Source organism: Hermetia illucens, chromosome 5 (assembly GCF_905115235.1).
Source record: "Hermetia illucens chromosome 5, iHerIll2.2.curated.20191125, whole genome shotgun sequence".
In the NCBI taxonomy this organism is placed as follows: Eukaryota; Metazoa; Arthropoda; class Insecta; order Diptera; family Stratiomyidae; genus Hermetia; species Hermetia illucens.
In genome coordinates, this window is record NC_051853.1 from 48638752 (window position 1) to 48658901 (window position 20150).

A 20150-nucleotide genomic window follows, 5' to 3' on the forward strand; every position below is an offset into this window, starting at 1 on the left:
TTGAAGGGCAGGCGCATCGCAATCTGCAGTGACGGTCAAGCTGCACTGAGGGCATTGAGCAGTCCTTTCATCACCTCGAAAATCGTTCAGGAATGCAGAAACCGTTTGAACTCTATGTCTAGATTCAATACGGTGGAACTAATCTGGGTACCTGGTCACTGTGGCATAGAGGGAAATGAAATCTCGGACGCTTTAGCGAAAGAGGAATCAATCTCCCCTATGCCGGGACCGGAGCCAGCAATTGGGGTTTCAGTAGCATTGGCTAAATCTGTTTTCAAAAACTGGGAACAAGTTTCCCATAATGACAGGTGGCAGAGCTTAAATGCTGCTCGACACACCAAACTTTTCCTGCCAGAACCGAACATAATAATAATAATAATCGTTGGTGCAACAATCCATGTTGGATCAGGGCCTTGAAGTGTGTTAGAGCACTTCATTCAAGACCGTAACGGTACACTAGGAAGCAATGTGGTCAGCATTGCGCTCGCCCGAGATTATTACCCTGATTTGACTCAGGTACTCATTCACAGCTGAGTCGACTGGTATCCGACATCAAATCACGATACAAATTCCACTGCCACCAGTGAGATTTGAACCGTGACCTTCCGTACGACAGCCTTGCGCTCTAACCACTCAGCTATCCGGACACACCGAACATGCGTACCGCAAAGTTTATCCTGTCGAAAAGCAGGAGGACTTGCAGGTGTATTGTGGGCATTCTGACAGGCCATAATTCACTAGCTGGGCATATGTTCAGAATAGGAATTACCGAAGATGATACGTGTCCCTCCTGTAATGAGGAAGCGGAATCCACGGAGCATTTCCTATGTGAATGCTCCGCCTATGGACGCATCAGGCATCAGATCTTTGGTGCCGATGTCCACCAATTGCGACGGGTAGCATCACATCCACTAACGGAAATCCTGCGATACGTTAACGAATCCGGAATATTCCGTTAGACGGGGGAGGCGAGTACAATGCGCCAACACGGCCTGAGTGCTCAGAAGCTGTAGCTCCTCCCCCACCATACACACACACATAATATGATACTCAAGAGCCTGAAAAAGCCTGGAGCCTGGAACACATGAGTATAGAATGAGTCTCTTTCTAAAGATCGATGACAATAGTCTGAAGGCGGTTAAAGCCAGGAGCTTGAGCTTTACTTTCTTCTGGCATTGCACACCTTCATAAATAGGGAAAATGGCCATCGAAAAATTAAAGTGGCTAAGATACGATAAACCTTCAGCATAGTAAAGCCCTAACAGCAGTAATTTTCTGGCTAATCAGAATCAAAGATACACCAAAAAACCTTAGTTAGTAGACGGAAGTCGAGGTGAGGGTAGAGTGTGTATATTTAATAATTCTAAATTAAATAATAGCATCAAATGACTTTGTCTCCAGAAACTAAATGATTTTAGCGTTAAGAGTAATGGGAATCAGTGAGCGAGACTACTCACCAGCATCCTGTATGATCGGCAGACTGGTTGGTATCAATGAAGTTGGTGAAACTACAACGTTAGACAAGAAGGACAGACAAACTGGTTGAATACAATAGAATACATCCACTGTAAAATTTCTGTCAAAAATTGTAGTCTCCGCGGCGTGTCAGCATGTGCAACTTTCCGTTTGCTTTGTCCAATGACAAGCTGTAGACATTCCCTTTTTTGCGTTTTCCCGATCCCCCCTCCCCCTCAAAAACCCCGAAATCCATTTAAATATTTCCAAATTTTGATATATCAGTTTCTCAAAATTCCGAAAACAACCATTAAACTTTTTGTTCTGGCTTTCACTTAGGCTTGCTTATTTTGCATATTATTGGAGACAATCTCAACGCTTGTTTCTGGTTAAAGCGATATGCATGCGAACACGAATTGATTTTGTTAGTGTAATACCGATTCGAGATGTACAAATAATGAAGAAAATTGAAGCAGCTTTTACTATTGCCCTACCCGACGATGAGAATTTTGACTTCAAGGTCCAGGTCAAAAACCAAAATTAGCGGGGTTGCTGACTCGAGGGGAGTGTTGTTTCGATTGTTTAGAGAATTGTCATCTTCGGGTCAATGATTTAATTTTAAACTTTATTTGAGCCTCTGATTCCTCCCAAGATTGGCAGCCGTTGAATTTACCCAAGAAGATGATCCACATTTACTTTTGCTATTAAACTACAATTAGATCGAGATATTTCTGCGATGTGTGCACGCTTAAATTGCGCGGTTTGGTTGCGCAGTGAATAAGCGCCGGTTATAGTGGACTGCTTGACTAATCCAGTAAAAACTCCGAAAACGACCAGTGCGCGGGAATTCTGATATCATCTTCCGATGATTTTATTTAACTTTCTAGCATGTATTCTACAAGCTCTAAGCGAGGGGTCCGTGGACCAGGAAAGAGGGAGTAAGTTGCTCCCCATTTGGTCCGGTCCAGCATTAAATTGATGCGGACTTAGGACCCTATCATTCTCAAAACGAATATTTCAGCTCTGGCCAAGCTCTGGTCAATAAGGCGAATTTGCGCTCAATAAAATTTGTAGGCATGTCGTGTTCTACGAATTTTATAAAGGAGCACTCAACATCTGCGAGCCGCTACGGTCACGCTGCTCCCAGGGCAGAGGTGAGGCAGCGTCTGACGATTTACCTCTGCCCTGGTAAGAAACCGTAAAGCCGCCATCGCTTGCTTATTTGAGTTTTGCTCCTTAGGTTTGCTGCTTAGGTAATCCTTGCCATGAGACCTATTCAATTCTGAATTTAGAGGAAGTAGTATCATCTACACTAGACATTGGCTGCTGCCACGTCTTTTAATAATTTTACTGGCCCACTTGACTGGTAAGATCACATTTTCCGTTGGCAAACGAATATTTAGTGGCAGATTATGGAGCCCAACCCAATTAGAATAGAACTGTCCGCTTAGCAGTAGATTGCAGGGAATAGATAAACGCGGCGGTATCAGGTTAGTTTCTTGAAAATTTCAACCATAAATGAGTCGAGAAAATAGAAAAAACTACTTTCATTAGATAATATTCGCAAATGAGAAAAGGACCATCCTCCAGTTGCATTTCCTAATGATGCTAAGGGTGGGCTGGAACCCTAAAGGACGCGCCTCTTGTATGTCAGAGGCAAGAGAAGCTTCAACTAAGGATACGATCCGTCTTCAATCTTCTCTCTCGATCACGGCGTTCGGATCTGGAGTTTTACACACAATCAGCGGCCCAGAACTAAGCGATTTAAATATCTCGGATCAATATTATCAGCTAATGAAGAACTGCTTTATGGAATTGCTTGACGCATTAACGCAACTTGGATGTAGTGGCGTTCTACAATTGGTATTCTTTTTGATCGAAATATCAAAGAACGTCTCAAATCTAAAATTGACCGCAATGTCGTCTGTTCTGTCGCTCTCTGTTGGCCGACTATAAACGACAATGAACAAGATTGGTCTGAACCAATGCCCGGCCGAAACAACGGTGTCTTGAACGGGACAAAGGCTGAAGAAAAAGAAGATGCGCGGACGCGTTATTTTTTTGTCTTAATTTTCAGATTTAGCACGCGTGTTATTTTGGCTTTTCAGGCATGGAGACAGAGAGTGCCTTTCCTAGCAAAGCAGCGGCAGAAGTATCTACCATCAGGAAAATTTTAAAATAAAACCGATCAACTGGCCTATCCCGGAGAGCCAAGATAGGACGAACTCCATTTCTCATCACTTTTTGGAGAACAGTTTCAACTATAAAATGAAGTTAATAATCTGGAGATAATATTAGATATAAAAGTTAATTGGAACGATCATGTCAAGCGAGTAAACACAGGACAAGTGGACACTATTCGCCACCAGAAGGGTCGTAGGTCATAAATGGGCTACATCATTATCATCATCAACGGCGCAACAACCGGTATCCGGTCTAGGCTTGCCTTAATAAGGAACTCCAGACATCCCCGGTTTGCGCTGAGGTCCACCAATTCGATATCCCTAAAAGCTGCCTGGCGTCCTGACCTGCGCCATCGCTCCATCGCAGGCAGGGTCTGCCTCGTTTTCCTTTCCTACCATAGATATTGCCCTTATAGACTTTCCGGGCTGAATCATCCTCATCCATACGGATTAAGTGACCCTCCCACCGTAATCTATTGAGCCGGATTTTATCCACAACCGCTCATAGATTTCGTCATTATATAGGCTACGGAATTGTCCATCCTCATGTAGGGGGCCAAAAATACAAGCAAGACGTATTCGAGCTCTCATCTCCTTTCGGAAAACGGCTACAGCTATCACAAATGATATGATCTTCTCCACGAGAAGGGCCATTGCTTCTATATGGGTCCTAAAGTTTCCCCGTCTCCCGCTTTATTGCGGCTACCACACCAGCAGTGCCTCGATTCATTGCTGCGACTACTAGCATTGGACCTTACAATAGAAGGAAGATAAGGTATACAGACTTGAGCTAAAACGCATGTGGGCGCTTTCAGTAAACGGATACAGTAGACCAGTGCAGGCCATTCATGAAATACCAAACCCAACTCTGTAAATGGGCAGTGATTTCATGTTACCAATTGTTTGTCGTAATCTCCTTAAAAATGAGGGTGAAATGGCATTCTTAAAGAGACCCTCATTTGCTATGGTACATTAATGAATGTAAAGCAGATCCGGAGCATGGCATGTAGGTACTGGGACAAATACAATCTCTCGTGGTTTGCCCTTGTTCGATCGCGGCATCCGCGTTGGGCGCAGAGTCGGCTCTCTGTATGGAATCTAGTCGTTCCTTTTGTGTAAAACAAACCCTTATTAATTGTCTTTTTGTTTATTTAGTTATTTTTCGGAAACCTATGCCTATAGTACTATACCTATTAGTATTCAAGCTGCTAGCTCAACAACTATCCAACCGAATAATCTCAAAGAAAAAACAAAACAAAGTTGATGATAGTCATATGTAGATTTGACACCTTGGTCCCCAGGTACCGCAAAGTGCTATGTTCTGGGCCAATTACGCTACTACATGATGACTGCTGTATTTGGCACAATGCTGAGTCGTGCAATTGGCATATACATATTTAGTTATAATAACAAAAATAGTCTACGAGAACTATTCACAAAATGTCAGTCAGAAATAACCTTTTGTAGAAAGAGAAATGGAAACCGCAATAGTACTAACATTGGTTTAGGGTGGAAAAATGATTTTTTGAAAGGATAGAAATCGCGGAAACTAATTTAGCACGTTTTTATGGAAAATTTTCCTCACATAAAATAAATTTGAAATGAAATTCTAAGTCCGATGTTGAAATTCTGTGCGTCCTTAATATATATACTGCAAAAGGTTTTACGCACTTTGGAAACTGAAAACTCAATAAAATAACAAAGTTTCGAAAACTTTCTGAAACTTACCCCAAGGTCCAAATATGTGGTGTAAATGGGATATGGTAGGGCTATTACCATACCAGTGAGCCAAGTAGCACAGCAACATACGAACGCTGGTAGCCTCCCTCGGAGTGGATCACCCAACCATCTCATCCGGTCCCAAGCGATGAGCAGATGGGATATCATTGCCACATGAAATGGTATATCCTGAAAAATGGAAAATAAAATATTATTGTAGTTGACCGCAATATATGTACGCGTGTAACACATATATGTATACTTGAATGTATGAAAACATGGATCTGGGATTTACCCAGTTGATATCTAATCATTTAGCTTAACTTCAAGCTTAAAAAAATAAATTTACGTCGGTAAAGCCATGTACTATCGAATAATGTAGGAACATTTCCTGATATTGACAATATGCATTAAACCCGTTGATGCATGTACATCAAGCAGACATGTTTTTATTGAAATGATAATTAACAAACGATAACTGCAATTGTTTTTTCAATTAACTTCGTCAAGCAAATTAGGTCAAACGCAATAATGAAGCGAAAAGAGTTCCCAATTAAACAAGAAAAAATTGAAGGCAACACCACGTAGCTTCTTGGGAAACCACCAACCAATTATTGTACATATGTAGGTGCGATGAGCAAAGTATCTGGAATTGTTATTCCGCTCGAATTCAGATAAATAGAACCGTAAAAACATGAGTTCTGGAATTTGGTGAAATGATCAATGATTTTGAAAACAAAAGCATTAATTTTCCGAAATTTGTTTTCGAAAAAATGTTTGGTTTGTAAATAAACTTCACAACAATCAACAAACTTTCTTCAAAAAGATCTCCGAAGGCAAAAGCGTTGGAGTCAACATTCTTTGTTGTTGCATCGTACGAAAGGTAGGTCAGCAAGATTTGCAACCAAAGTAAGTCCCGACTCAGCATATCCCCGAAAGATACATATTTTTAGACTGTTTTTATTTGCAATATTAATTATAATGTACATTGATAAAAGGAAAGATTTCCTCTTAAGTGAACGTCTATGAAGTTATCAATAAAGAATGCCATGCGGTTTTGAGTAAAAACAAAACTTTATTAAGATTAGTTTACTTTCAATCCGCCTGCCTATATATTTGCCTATTTGTTACTTGCGCTATTCTATGAAATGGGAATACCTGCTGGCACATATTTGGTGAAAATGTTCAAATTGTGAACTCCTCACATACAATGACTGATATCATCCAATATTAAATTTATGTGGAAAAATGCTAAAAGGGGGCATACATTTTTTCGCATCAAATAGAGTCATGTTTGATATCAAAGGAAGGGTTCCGATTAGAACTTTTTTCCCTTTCGACATCAATTGCAGAGGAGTGCATTGGGGGGCTGACAAGAGATCTCTAAAATTTAGCGACCATTCTGAGAAACTGCTCAACCCGAAAATCTCAAAAAATTCAAATTGATGCTTCCGCATAACATATAATCCTCAAAGTACTCTCCATTTCAATATCTTCTCAAATAAAGTCAATAATAATTTTTTCAGCATTTTGAAAATTTCCCTGGAGACTAAACTAAGTTTGCCTAAGAATTTCACAATACGAGAAACTATACTGGAAAGTTTGGTGGAAACTGTACTATTAATAACAAAGTATAGTTGAAAATTGTGTCTTTTTTTAAGTTACTGCACATAAGGTATTATATGTAGAATGTACGCATCACATAGTTAGGATTTCCAGTTTGCAATTTATGAGATGAAATCGTATTTTTTATTGATAGCAGGTGTTTAGCGACCTTCATTCAAATTTTCAATGAATTTTCACCGGAATGAATGCCGCGATTTCTGACCGAATGTTACGTTTGAAGTTTCGAAGAGACTGAAACTACAGAGAAGCATTGGCGCACACTTTTCCTTTCAAAAATCTCCAGAGAAAGTATAGTGAATTGAAAGCGTCAAACCCTACAATCTTGGGGCCAATTGACGCCTGAATTGCTCGAACTCATGTGGTTCTGAAACCATTCGGCCTATAAAGTCATTGTTTGGTCAGATGTGCGAATCGTTCCTTCCTCGATCTAATCGCCACAGCAAAAGGGATGATATCGTGTCACATTAATGTCTGCCGTTGACCTCAGCAGCAATGATCCAATAACACAGTGAACTCATAATCCGCAGTGAAAAGTTACTTTTACAAAATGGAACTGCTTTTCATGAAATTCGTGATAATTTTCAGACCCCTAGAACCTGTAATCTTACTTATTCACATACTCGCCGAGGTGAAAATGAGCCGCATCAGAAAAGAGTATTTTCCTCTTTCAAAAATCTATTTAGCAAAAATGCGCGGCAGTTGGACCATCAGTTAGACTCAAGTTGTTACGTTAATTAAATTTTGAAACGATGGAATTGCACATCAATGTTCAAATTCCTGCGTAAAGTGGTCTCACTGATTCGCAATTGTTGCAAATGGTTCCTTGTGTAGATAGGTGGATCTTGGGTCACACTTTCACCCGCTGCAGTTATTTTTTACAAGTATGCGCTGCATGAGAATGTTGTTATGGTCTACGACCTTCAACCGAACAATTGACAATCCAGAGAATTCCTCTGTTGCACCTTCATGTATTTTATATTTTTGGACCGTTTTGATAATATAATAGCTTTGGATAACAAAAATAGTTGTTTTATATGGCATACTCTGGCAGTTCAAATATTGACGGTTGTGGTGGTTGAGCTCCAGCATCTCGATCTTGTTACCCTTGGTTTGGTTCCCCAGTATAGGATGTTTGTGTAAGATGTCTATCCCGCTGCTGCAGGTTTATCACATGGACAGCATTAAGTGCAATGATAATGAAACTGACACGAATCTTGAAACCTTAGACTATGTCATATTCCATACTCTACCAAAGGGTAAACAAGTGAAACACAAATATGCATAACACATGATATTTCACCCTTATAGTAACCTACATATTCATAGGTGAAAGAAATCATCGATTGCACATCTTGTACTACTATTTAGAAGCAGTGCTGAAAAGACAAACATCACTTGGAATTTTCAGGACCCTAGTTTTGCGGATTAAATATGGAGGCGACCAATTACACCAAGTGGTTCTTGTGCTCAAGGTATGGGACAGCGAATCAATGCCTGACGATTGGCAAAGAGGCATTATCTGTCTCATACATAAAAAGGGAGATATCACACAGTGCAGCAATTATATTTGTATCGAGTTGCTGAGTACCATCTATAAGATATTCTCCTATATCTTGCTAGGCCGGATAGCCCCATATGCCCAGAACATCACTGGCCCATTCCAAAGACGCTTCACTCCAGGCAAATCAGCAACAGATCAGATTTTCTCTGTTTGGCCAACGATGAAAAAACTGTTGGAATATGGGCAACAGTTGCATCTTTTCATCTTTTCATCGACTTGAAAGCAGCGTATGATAGCAAAGCCAAGGTAAAACTGTACAAGGCCATGATAGAATTCGGTATCCCGACGAAATTGATAAGACTGACTAGGCTGAACCTGACCAACGTGCAAGGCCAGATAATTACTCTCAATACCATTCGACATCAACAACGGTCTACGACAAGGAGATGCCCTATCATGCGTCCTCTTTAACCTGGCCCTAGAGAAAGTGATCCACGATGCAGAAGTAAATGCAGTATGATCCTCTTTAGCTCCACCCAACTACTGACCTTGACGATATCGACATCACGGGAAGAACGACCCAAAACGTACAAACTACCTTGATCCAGATCGAGCAGGCCGCGCGAGATCTGGGGCTGCACATAAATGAAGGCAAGAGACAATAAATGGTGGCAACGTCAGCACCAAAAACCAACCAACCCACAACATCAAATCGCACTGGTCAAACGGGAAGAATAAAGATAGGAGACTACAACTATAAGACCGTTGATAATTTCTCCTATCTATCTATCTCCTATCACAACCCATGATAGCTACGACGATGAAAATGAAAATCCGCGCATGTTGTTGGCAACCAACAGAGCCTATTTTCGCTTAGAAAAACTGTTCCGCTCGAAGCGTCTCACCATATGGTTAAAGCTCTTACTATACAAGACTATGATCTTGCCAGTTCTCATATATTCATCGGAAACTTGGGTTCTTAGCAAGAAAAATTGCGAACTCTTGGCCGTGTTTGAGAAAAGAATCCTCCGAAGAATTTTTGGCCCCCTACATGAAGACGGACAATTCCGTAGCCTACATAACAACAAAGTCTATGAGGATCAAATCCGGCTCAATAGGTTACAACGGGGGGGTCACTTAATCCGTATGGATGAGGACGGAGGAAAATCTATAAGGGCAATATCTATGGTAGAGAAAGAAGACGAGGAAGACCATGCTTAAGATGGAGCGATGGCGTAGGCCAGGATGCCAGACAACTTTTAGGGATATCGAATTGGTGGACCTCGGCGCGAAACCAGGATGTCGGGAGCTCCTTATTAAAGCAGGCTTAAACCGAATACCGGTTGTTGCGCCGTTGATGATGATGATGTTTCGCGAAACTCGGGCTCGTCCTTGGGGTTTTTGTTGTCATACCGCTTGTCTCAGTCATGACGAAGTTCATCATTGTTCCAAATCTCTGAGACTCTGCAAATATCTACTGATTATTTGACATGGGTGTTGCCCCGTTGGATATGAAAAAGATCTTAAACCGCCTTGGTCTAGCTCCTTTAAATTAGGCATACCTTACTCTAATGTCCATCAAAGAGAATAGAACTCATCGACCATAATGTGATAATCATGTGCCACTTTTAAGCATCGAATAATACTCACATTTTCAGGAACGATGACGATTACGACCTAGACTAGGCTAGAACTACTTGGTGCAAAAAAGTGCAGCTATTCAATGCTTTTGTGGAATATCAGATAGCGTTATTCGCCGTTGTACTTCGTGATTCTCAAAAAGTCCGTTGGAATTTGAGTCCACGTATTCCCAACCCTTATTGCTCTAGTTTTAAATGCTGTGAACACTTTGGAAACAGCACTTTTCTTCAAGAAACTTGCTTCACACACACACTTTCATATTAAGCGCTCCGCCCCTCCTCCTCCTCCTTACTCGCGCATTTTACAATTCACGCCAAAGCCAATATCAGTATCAGAAAGCGTTAATCGAGACCTTTGATCTGATACACGACTATATTCAGCGAAAGAAAATTTACATCGCCCCTTTGTATGTATGGGGATTCTTCCTTTAAATTCGTGGGATTTCATAGTTCCCATATGTCCACCGAATCTCGTCCGGATCGGTTTAACCATTTTGGAGAAAAGTGCGTGTGACAGACAGGCAGTGAATTGATTTTAATAAGGTTTGCTTTTTTTACACAGAACCTTAAAAAAATTTACTGCGTTTTCTTTTACAAAGAATTTGCGCATTCTGTATTCGTGGAAGACATTAAATAGGCAATCCTTGTAGGCAGTACAATGACCCTAATATGCCTACAAAAGCAAGGTTTGCTATTCTCAAATTTAGGTTAAGTTGTTTTTAAGGTTTTGTTGAGTTAGCCCAACTTTTCGAAGCAGACGTTAGTTTTGAAATTAGTAGCAAAGGGGAGGATTGCGGGGGTCCGAAAAGGATTACTTACTCCAAGGACCCATTCACAGAAACTATCCAATCGGAAAATCTGAAAAAAATTTATGGTGGTCCATGCATATGGTATCTAGGCCTCAAAATACCTTACGTTACGATATCTACTACTATTTAGTTAACAATAGCATATTATTATATTTTAAAGATTCGCTGTGAACCGACTTATTTTTCACATGCAGATTACAGAACAATATATGCAAAATCATTCTTTATATTCGAAAACAAATACGGTACCTAATTTTGGAGCTTTCACTTTATTTAAGGTTCTATTACTACGAAGGTTTCCGTTCGAATATCAACAATATGGTGTGTTATCTATTTCAATGTCTTTTGATGTTTAAATACAAATTCAAATGACTCCTTCTCCATTTGAATATGTTGGCCTAACTCCCAAACTGTAATAGAAAGATCAAAACCCTTCATGGTTCCCTTCACGAGAGAAAAATCGACTCGTATTACGATTTCCAAATTCACTCAATTCTCGCTTTCAATCTAAATGCTAATACTATATTCAAGTTACTGACAATCTTATACGTAGCGTCAGAGTAAAATCCTTCGGTAGGAAGGGATGTTTAGAAATATACGTGTAGGACATCTTATAGTATGGGAGCCAAGTATAGGGAGTCAGTTTTGTAGAATCTCCTTACTTATCCGACCCTGAGGCTATCTTTAGCATGTTGCTATTATAATCTTAGAAATATCTTAACACAGTCCATTCTTGCTGATTCCTCTAAACTATTTCTGCAATTTTCGTAGAAATTTCTAATCCTTCTTTGAACTCTTCAGAAAGACTAATTAGTTTCTTTGTTATCTTAGTAATTTACATTGGCCCATTTAATTGCAAAAACAGAGCCAGTTATAGATCCTTGTTCCCAGGTACTTAACTTCCTTGATTAACTAAAAAGTAGAACAAAAAGTTCAAATCGCAATTTGAATTGACACATGTAACATTACAACAACATAACATGGTCTTGAATGAAGTGCTGTAACACACTTCAAGGCGATGATCCAATTGTATTGTTGCGCCAACGATTATTATTATTATATGTAACATAAAAATAAATTAGAAGCTATGGAGATAGCACTTACAAATTCAACTTACGGTTCTAATAAGTTAAGCCATTACCAATCTTTTACAAAGGAACAAGTAGCTTTATAAATTGATAATACAAGACAGGAGTTCATTCTGAATTTCTTTCTATACTCCTTGAGAAAGGGCGGGGTTTCATGTAGAGTAAATTCTGCAATTGTTTAGGTGATGTTTTTCGTATCTGGTCGTAACGTTGGCTACTTATTCTATTACATATGGGGGAACGTCGAAAGATAAAGTACGATGGAGTGCTCCTTCCGCCTTTTAAAGTGTTCGTTGTAGTCAACCCCCCAATCTTCGTGCTGTCGTTGTACACTGTGGTAACATCCAAGTGAAGATGATTCTCCTTTCAGTGGACAATTTCAGTAGCACTTTGATTACGTACACAAAAGCAACCATTTGAAAAATGAACAATTTGAATTCAGAAATCCTTTTTTCCCATTTTTGATTCATCATTTTCTTTTGAAATAAAATTAATCCGATTCGAAATCAATGATGAAAATCTAAGACCGTTTGCAAAAGTGGGTCAATATTGCCATTTCCCCTAAAATCGAATTCTAAAGAAGTTAATTCCAAGTATTAAATTCAAAGGCAATTTGAAAATGGATAAATTGAATAGGAAACTTTGCCTCAAGGAAATTTTTCAAAAACAAACACTTCAAGACGTTTCATCAAATTCAGAGAATATAATCGCTTTGTACGGACACCCTCACTCAAATGGTGTATGATGAATAGTATGACTGTCAATCGAAGGGTATTGAATATTTGGGATAATGATTGGCTATCATTCACTAGAAATTGATAGGCACAACACTTAAAGGTTCCTCCCCTTGTTTATTTAAAAAACAATTTGGAAACCGGAAGCTTGGCGTTTAAAGTATGAAAAATTTTATGGATTTCTTCTGCGAAAATATTTTGGTACGTGACGCTTCCAGTAGTAATAATTTGTAGTATACTATGTATGAGATTAGTATATCAGAGTATTCCCTTTAATAGAATTCTGCATTCAATACATGAGACCATATAATAAAATATATTTACGAGCAAAAGGTAATGCAAATCTTCTATAACTTTGTTAATAATAATGCTATACACATCAAACTTTTCAGTATCGTATTAACTGTTATAGCCTAATAACTTATATCGATTCAAAATTTTATAACTTGATGGTCGAATTAGGGAAGGGTTCCAGTAAATCTATAAAATATAACAATATTCACTTTATTTGAGCAGATGTTAGAGTGTATAGAGAGTAGAGTATTTTGCAATCTGGACTTCACAAAGAGGGTCATCACGACCTTTTTCAGATTTATCGGTCCTTCAGTTTCTGAGAATGGTGATCATTTTCGACCCACAATCTGGACCTTTCAATTGATATTCATGTATATCTTAAGTTTAGTTTTATACTCCCCCCCCCCCTTTTGTGTTCTTTCTTTTTAATAATTGAAACTGCCTCTGAAAAGCGCATGCGCAGGACAGACCGATATTCAGGCAGGCAGCGATCGCTGATAGCAAAGGATGCTATATGAACGTTACGCATGTCAGCAAGCAATTTTGCTAACTAACAAGAGTAAATAATTTACACAGTAAAAGAAATTATAACGCATGGAAAGACACCATCGTAACGCGGTTGCTGATGGGCCGCTGGGCACAGGTTTGATCGCTCACATAAAAATTCTGTTTTTAAGGTTTACTGTCAAACAGTGGTTTACAGTCTGTCTACCTATCTGTCCGTCCGTCTGCCTCTCTGTCTGTCTATTTGTCCGTCTACCACACTTTTCTCAGAAACAACTGTACCAATTAACTCCGAATTTTGTAGGAAGGTGGGAACTTAAGTTAGGAACTTAAGGAGGGGTCCCCATATATGCAAAATAGCCACAGAAACTACCCGCCAGAAAAACTTGAAAAAAAAATCATGGTGATGCCTATATATAATTTCAAGGCTCCGAAATAACCTGCATTCCAATATCTGCTAAAATAAAGTTAAAAATAGTCTGACGAAAATCACTTTTTAAAGATTATGTGTAACGACAATTTAAATCGTACTAATGACAATTGGTCGAGACCACAAAACGGTATAATAGTATTGCGAAAATGACTTTAGATAATTGTTAACAGATGACTCTAATGCTGGTAAGGATATGTTATCAAAGGCACAAAGTAGTTTTCTAGCAAAGTCTTTGCATGCCTTTCTGGAATGTTCCGCGGGATATAAAGGGCCTGAGGTCCGCCCACGGAGTCAATCCAGTTCCAGATTTAGAACAGATTGTTCTAAAATTAATTTTGTAGTATGGCTGTCTAAAATAATGTAAAATAAATGATTATATTAAATATAGAGAACGGCTTCTTGTCTAGTGCTACGCAATCCAGTAATATGAGTTTACGTAGAGCAAGTACGCAACAATAGTATATTAACATCAACCATAAAATTTTGCGTTAACTATAGGAGCAATCTACTAGAGTTACAGTTACAGTAGGTCAAAGTTGCCTCTTTTGCATCAATTTGGTACCCCTTAAGAAATAACATGTCAGTTCCACATGGAATTGAATATCGGGTACGTTCAAAGTATATACCAGGTGTACAAGCTTAAATCCGCTGTTTGCTCACAGATAGCGTCAGTGGGCGTATCAAGCTGCTATCAGCACGCCATATTTTTTTTAAGTACCACAATTGCATTACATGCAAAAACATATTTTTTCTCCTCAATAATCATGTCCAATTTTATTCCCGGAAAGAAGCATTTGCGGGACGCTCTGCTTTCTTGCTTTAATTTGAAGAAATCAGCCGCTGAATCGCATCGAATGCTTATTGAGGTCTACGTTGACAATCCTCTATCGGAAACAGCGTACCGAGACTGATTTCGTCGGTTCAAAGATAACGATCAAAGATCTGAACGACACCAACAGCGAGAAAATCGACCGAGTTAAGGACCACGAATTGGAGGCTCTTTTGGACGAGGACGATACTCAAAACTAGGAAATGCTCACCAGCAATTAGGTGTCTCTCAATAAGTCGTTTCCATGCGCCTACGTGCAATGGGTAAGGTTCAAAAGATCGGAAAATGAGTGCCGCATGAATTAAACGATAGGCAGATGAAACGCCACCAAAACACATGCGTCAGACACAAAAAAAAAGATATTTTTGAATCGGATTGTGACTGGCGACAAAAAATGGATTTATTTTGAGAATACTAAGCGAAAAAAATCGTGGGTTGATGCCGGCCAACCAGCGACATATTCTTCAAGACCAAATCGCTTCGGACGGAAGACGATGCTCTGCGAGTGGTAGGATTAGCGGGGTATTATCTACTATGTACTGTTGAATCCTGATGAAATTGTCGATGCCGGCTGGAATATCAACTGGGAAATACTACTCCATCCCGTTTATTCACCACACCTGGCCCTATTCGACTATCATCTGTTTTCATCGATGGGCCACTCGCTCGCTGAACAGCACTCCAATTCTTACGCAGACGTCCGAAAATGGCTTGATGAGTGGTTTGCCTCGAAAGATCAACAATTTTATTAGCATTCTATCCATAAATTCCCCGAGAGATGGAAAAAATGCGTAAATAGTAAGGGCCAGTATCTTAAATAAATTTTTTTTTGGTTCCTATAAAAAAATGTGTGAAAGATAAAAACAGCGGATTTAAGCTTGTACACTACGAGCTATGTACAAATGAAACCATCGCTCACCCGAATATTATTTCATGAAAGATCATCAGCACCTTTCATACGTGAAGTGTCGGGCTTCCGGTTTCTGACTTGTTTTCTATTTCAAAAATTGTATTATATTTTAATTGAAGCAAGACAAGCACATGCCCACCAGCAAGATCCAGGAGTCATTATTGAAGTTGAAGAAATTGAAGTAGAAGGAGGAAGGAGTTTGTCGCTTCTTCCCTTTATTTACCTTCCTTACTGAATTTGATATTCAGGTCGCTTATACTGGAGGTCCTTGAGAGCGCGACTATTATCTGGAATACGCTACATTATTAAGGAGGATGGGGGGGGGGGGGGGGGGGGGAGGAATGAAGCTCATGACTTAGCGCAAGCCCATCTGTCCAGAAGACCCCACAGGTGGAGTTCGATTCTCATTTTTACCAAATAAGAAAATGTTAACTTCGACGTAATCAGGTCGTGGAAAGGATTACAGTTCGATGCCCAGTTAAACAGGGAATAAAAATTAGAAATTAGGAGAAAGTCGAGGATTCCGCTGTGGAAAGTCGCCTTTGGTACATTTAAACGTAAATGATCCTTCCAGACGGATCGCTAGCGAAAGTAACAGCAGCGGAGTTACTAAACTGCGAGTCTGACGATCACCAATTAAACAGTAAGAAACCAGAGATAGCGTATCGGCTAAGTGGACTCCGGATACACCTTGCTTACTGGACAATATCAGGAGAATCAGCATACATATTATATTAGCAGGGATAATCCCCACAGACATCGTGGTGAACTAGGCCGGCGTCTCTCAATCTCAACCGGCGAGTTAAATCTATTTCGACGGGAACTTGCGGGGTAGGAATCTATCGCAGATCAGCAAAATAGAACAAGCCACAAACTGGTCATTGGAAGGTGAATTGGTCAAAGGCACGGGGAATAAAAGAACGCGCTGACACAATTCTTGAATAAAAGGTTATCATGCCTACCTTATGTGTATCGATTTGGTTACGACGATTCACTACACTACCCAAGGTGCATTAAAATGGCTGATAATGTAGAGCAGGTAGTATTTCATTACTGTTGAGGGAAAGCTCGTTGTATCAATATTGTGTAGTTTCTGCAGGAGTAAACGGAGACTTGAACCCAAATCAAAAAGATGGTGCGATCTATTAATAAACGCCTTAGGCAGAAGGTTTCAGAAAAAAAAACAAGAAAGCAAGAGATCAATCGTGAGCCTTAATTGAGCAATGCTTTAGGGCAGGCCCGTGGGAAGAGTTGAACAACAAGGTGGTTATGGTGAGCAAGATTCTCACATAACTGCATGCAAATATCCTCCAACGATAAAAACAAAGGCAAAGGCAGACAGACGGACAGGCAGGCAGACAGACTCCCCACCAAGTCTGATATTGTCTGAATTTTAAGACACACTTGACGAACTTGTTCTTATCGGGGGTCCATTATCGATAACTTCCACGCGTACTAGGGCACAGAAACAAATCCAAAAGAGAGGGGAAGCATTGCAATTTTAGAAGCCTTTGCACAGTTGGACATGAGCTCTGGCCTTTCGAAAAGGGTAGTCTTACTCACAAGTAGACCTGACCTTTGTTAATTGAGGTCTTCAGATTTCATGTGCCCTACTCTCTTGTAGAAAAATACCCAGGAGCTGCACACCACCAAAAAAGAAGTATTGACACCTTTGTGATGGTAATTCATACAGGCATATTTTTGTAAAGGACCAACACAATAGGCGTCAATTAAACCCCAGGACCGACCGGCAAACCAAATAAAGCTTTTAAGCCTGCCCCGAAATCTAGACCGGCCACTTTTGCTGAGTTGTTCGAAGCGTCCATGCCCGTGGGGACATTTCCTATATTACACGCAAGCGCAGAAGCCGACCCCGGAGAAAGCTCGGTCGAAGAATATCCCGCCGACATAGAATCAATGACACTTGCGTAAGAGAAATTACACCCATATTAAAATTGGGAATTATACCATCACTTTGAAGCTGGCCATCGAATACTTGGGAGTGATGATAGAAGCGAAGCCTAGTTATAAGCAGTACGTGCAGAAAAACACCACCTAAGGATGTGTTTCATCTTCAGGCTTCTCATATAAAATATTCATGACATAGAGAATGTAATTTGCAACATCTTGGCAGACGAACCACAACCGTACACAACTTGAAGTCCATCTCTCCTTAATTGCAGATGTAGTACGCCGAAAGGGAGAAGTTTATAAATAGAAAGGAAGAGCGTTAGGAACGATCAGGGAAAGGCCGGTAAACATACAGGCTAACCCCTTCCATCAAGTAGCGGTTGGAAAGACAGCATGGGGCGATCAATTATAATTTCGCCCAGTTTTTCACATAACATGGAACTGCGATGGTGTCGCAGAAGATCCACAGGACGTATTCTTTTATTGCTCAAAATTCGGGGATTGCTGAGCGGAAATTAAAAGAAACTCTAAGAGAGGCGTTGGTATCAGAATGCTGGCATATAAGGAGAATTGGGATGCGATCAACTAAATGAAGTCATATCCAGACCAAACATCTTCACCTCGTTCATAAAAAAAGGCGGACAGAAAACAAACAGACTTTTATTAGGGTTTGTTTTCCAAAAAACCTTTGGAAAATTGCAAAACAATCAAATCCCCTCCTTACATAATGTCTATGATATAAGAACCCTAACTACATCTCTGTAACCGTTGCTCATCGCGCACTGGTTTTCCATGAATTTAACTTCCAAAAATGTCAATTAATTTACTTAATTTGAAGTTTTTCATCAACTCAATTTATCTTGAATAAAATCTTATATCAGCCTACACTAAAGTATACAGAAAGCTTGAATCCTGTTTTCTTGAATAAGTTCTAAGCAAGCCTATTTTTGATGTCCTCATTCCAGATTCTGTGAATATGGTTCATTTAGTTCATTCTTGTAAAGAATACAAATAGCTTAGATGAAATGTCTCCCAGTTAACTTTTCAATTGGTGGTAGTTGTTTCAACCCTCGAAATATAGTAAAAATTAAACAGATGCTGATTTAATTATTGAAATCCGTCTGCCAAGTTTATTCGTTTTGGAGGCATAATTTGTTAAATTACTTCGTAAAAAGTTGGTTTTGTGTAAATCAACAATTTCTTAGATAAATGTATTTGGCAAATGATGAAAAGAAGGAATCGAAATGTGATCCTAAGTAAAACACAAAGTTTTATAATTACAATTTCAAGAAGCTGCACAAGCAGGTACCCAGTAAGATTTCCCCCCACCAGTTAGATAATTTTCCTGGAATTATCTGAAGAATTAAATGTTCAACCAATTTATTCAGAGAAAAACGGATTCCGAATGAAATACTTTTAAAAGAAGTCCGGCCTTACTTATTCGTAAAAAAATCTTCAACAGCGCAAGATTTGGGGCAGTAGTGGAAAGAGATTTATTTTTGAAGAAAATATTTATTTTGGTGGGATGGTCGGACTTTGGGTTGCCACAAACTTCTCGGCAAACCTAGCATAATTAGAATAACATATATACACGCCTTCGTAACAAAGTAAAGTTACGTGTTTGCGATTATATATAAATTGGCCGATTACCATATGTCGTTACTTTCGGTCACGCTGCTCCCAAGGCCGAGGTTAGGCAGCGTCTGATTAGTTGCCTCTACCCTGGACGAAATCGTCAGGCATTTTTTTCTTTTTTTTTTTGAAAACTTGGATATTTAACCTAAAAAAGAGGAGTCCATGGACTACAAAAGAAGTCTATTGCTTCTTAAGTGCTCTGGTCCGTCAGCAGCATCCTCAACAAAAAATTCTTTAAGAGCTCATTGTAAAGATTGTATTCTAACATCCCCAGTTCTACCATTGGCACTTATGAATGAGTACACGCAAAGTCGAAGGGAGGAAATTTGGTCCCGGAGAGAAAGCCGTGTGAATATCCCCAAATTGGATGATGGAATTTTGCTAAAGACTTTATTGTAGGACCCCCCGAGGAAGCCCCGGTCATCTCCCACTTCCCACTCCCTTCTTGACGAGTTTGAAGTGATGGTAGTGTAATTTATATGGTTGGTTGAGATGGCCGGAATGCTTATTCAGGTTAATTTCAGTCGAGAGCAGAGCTCTCTCAAATTTTCAAGAACTGGAGAAAAATAACGGTACAGGTCGGCCACCACCAGTTTTTCATTAACAACGACTTAAAGGTTTCTTCGCCAGCTAAGCTCAGGATGGTATATCGGTGCCATGAGCTGAGTCACCGACATCTATCCGCCATATTACCGCTTCACTGACATGTGTTTTAGCTCCTTCCAGGGCTTCCTGAAAAGAGTTCACGGCTTCTCCACGTTCTATATCATGTAGGTATCAGGAGCCGAGCCACTCGCCGATCATTCTGGGATAGTGAATTGTCCCAGAAAGTTATCGAGTATATCGATTGCAAAAACTAATGCAATGGATGGAAATTCA

At 39.8% G+C, this 20150-nt stretch overlaps 1 protein-coding gene across 1 annotated transcript in view; it reads right to left on the reverse strand.

Moving 5' to 3' along the window:
* Positions 1-20150, reverse strand: part of LOC119658239 (orexin receptor type 2) — a 127433-nt gene that overhangs the window by 36466 nt on the left and 70817 nt on the right. Inside the window, exon 3 of the mRNA XM_038065517.1 lies at positions 5367-5546. Within this exon, the coding sequence (XP_037921445.1) occupies positions 5367-5546 (180 nt within the window). The remainder of the gene's footprint in view (positions 1-5366; positions 5547-20150) is intronic.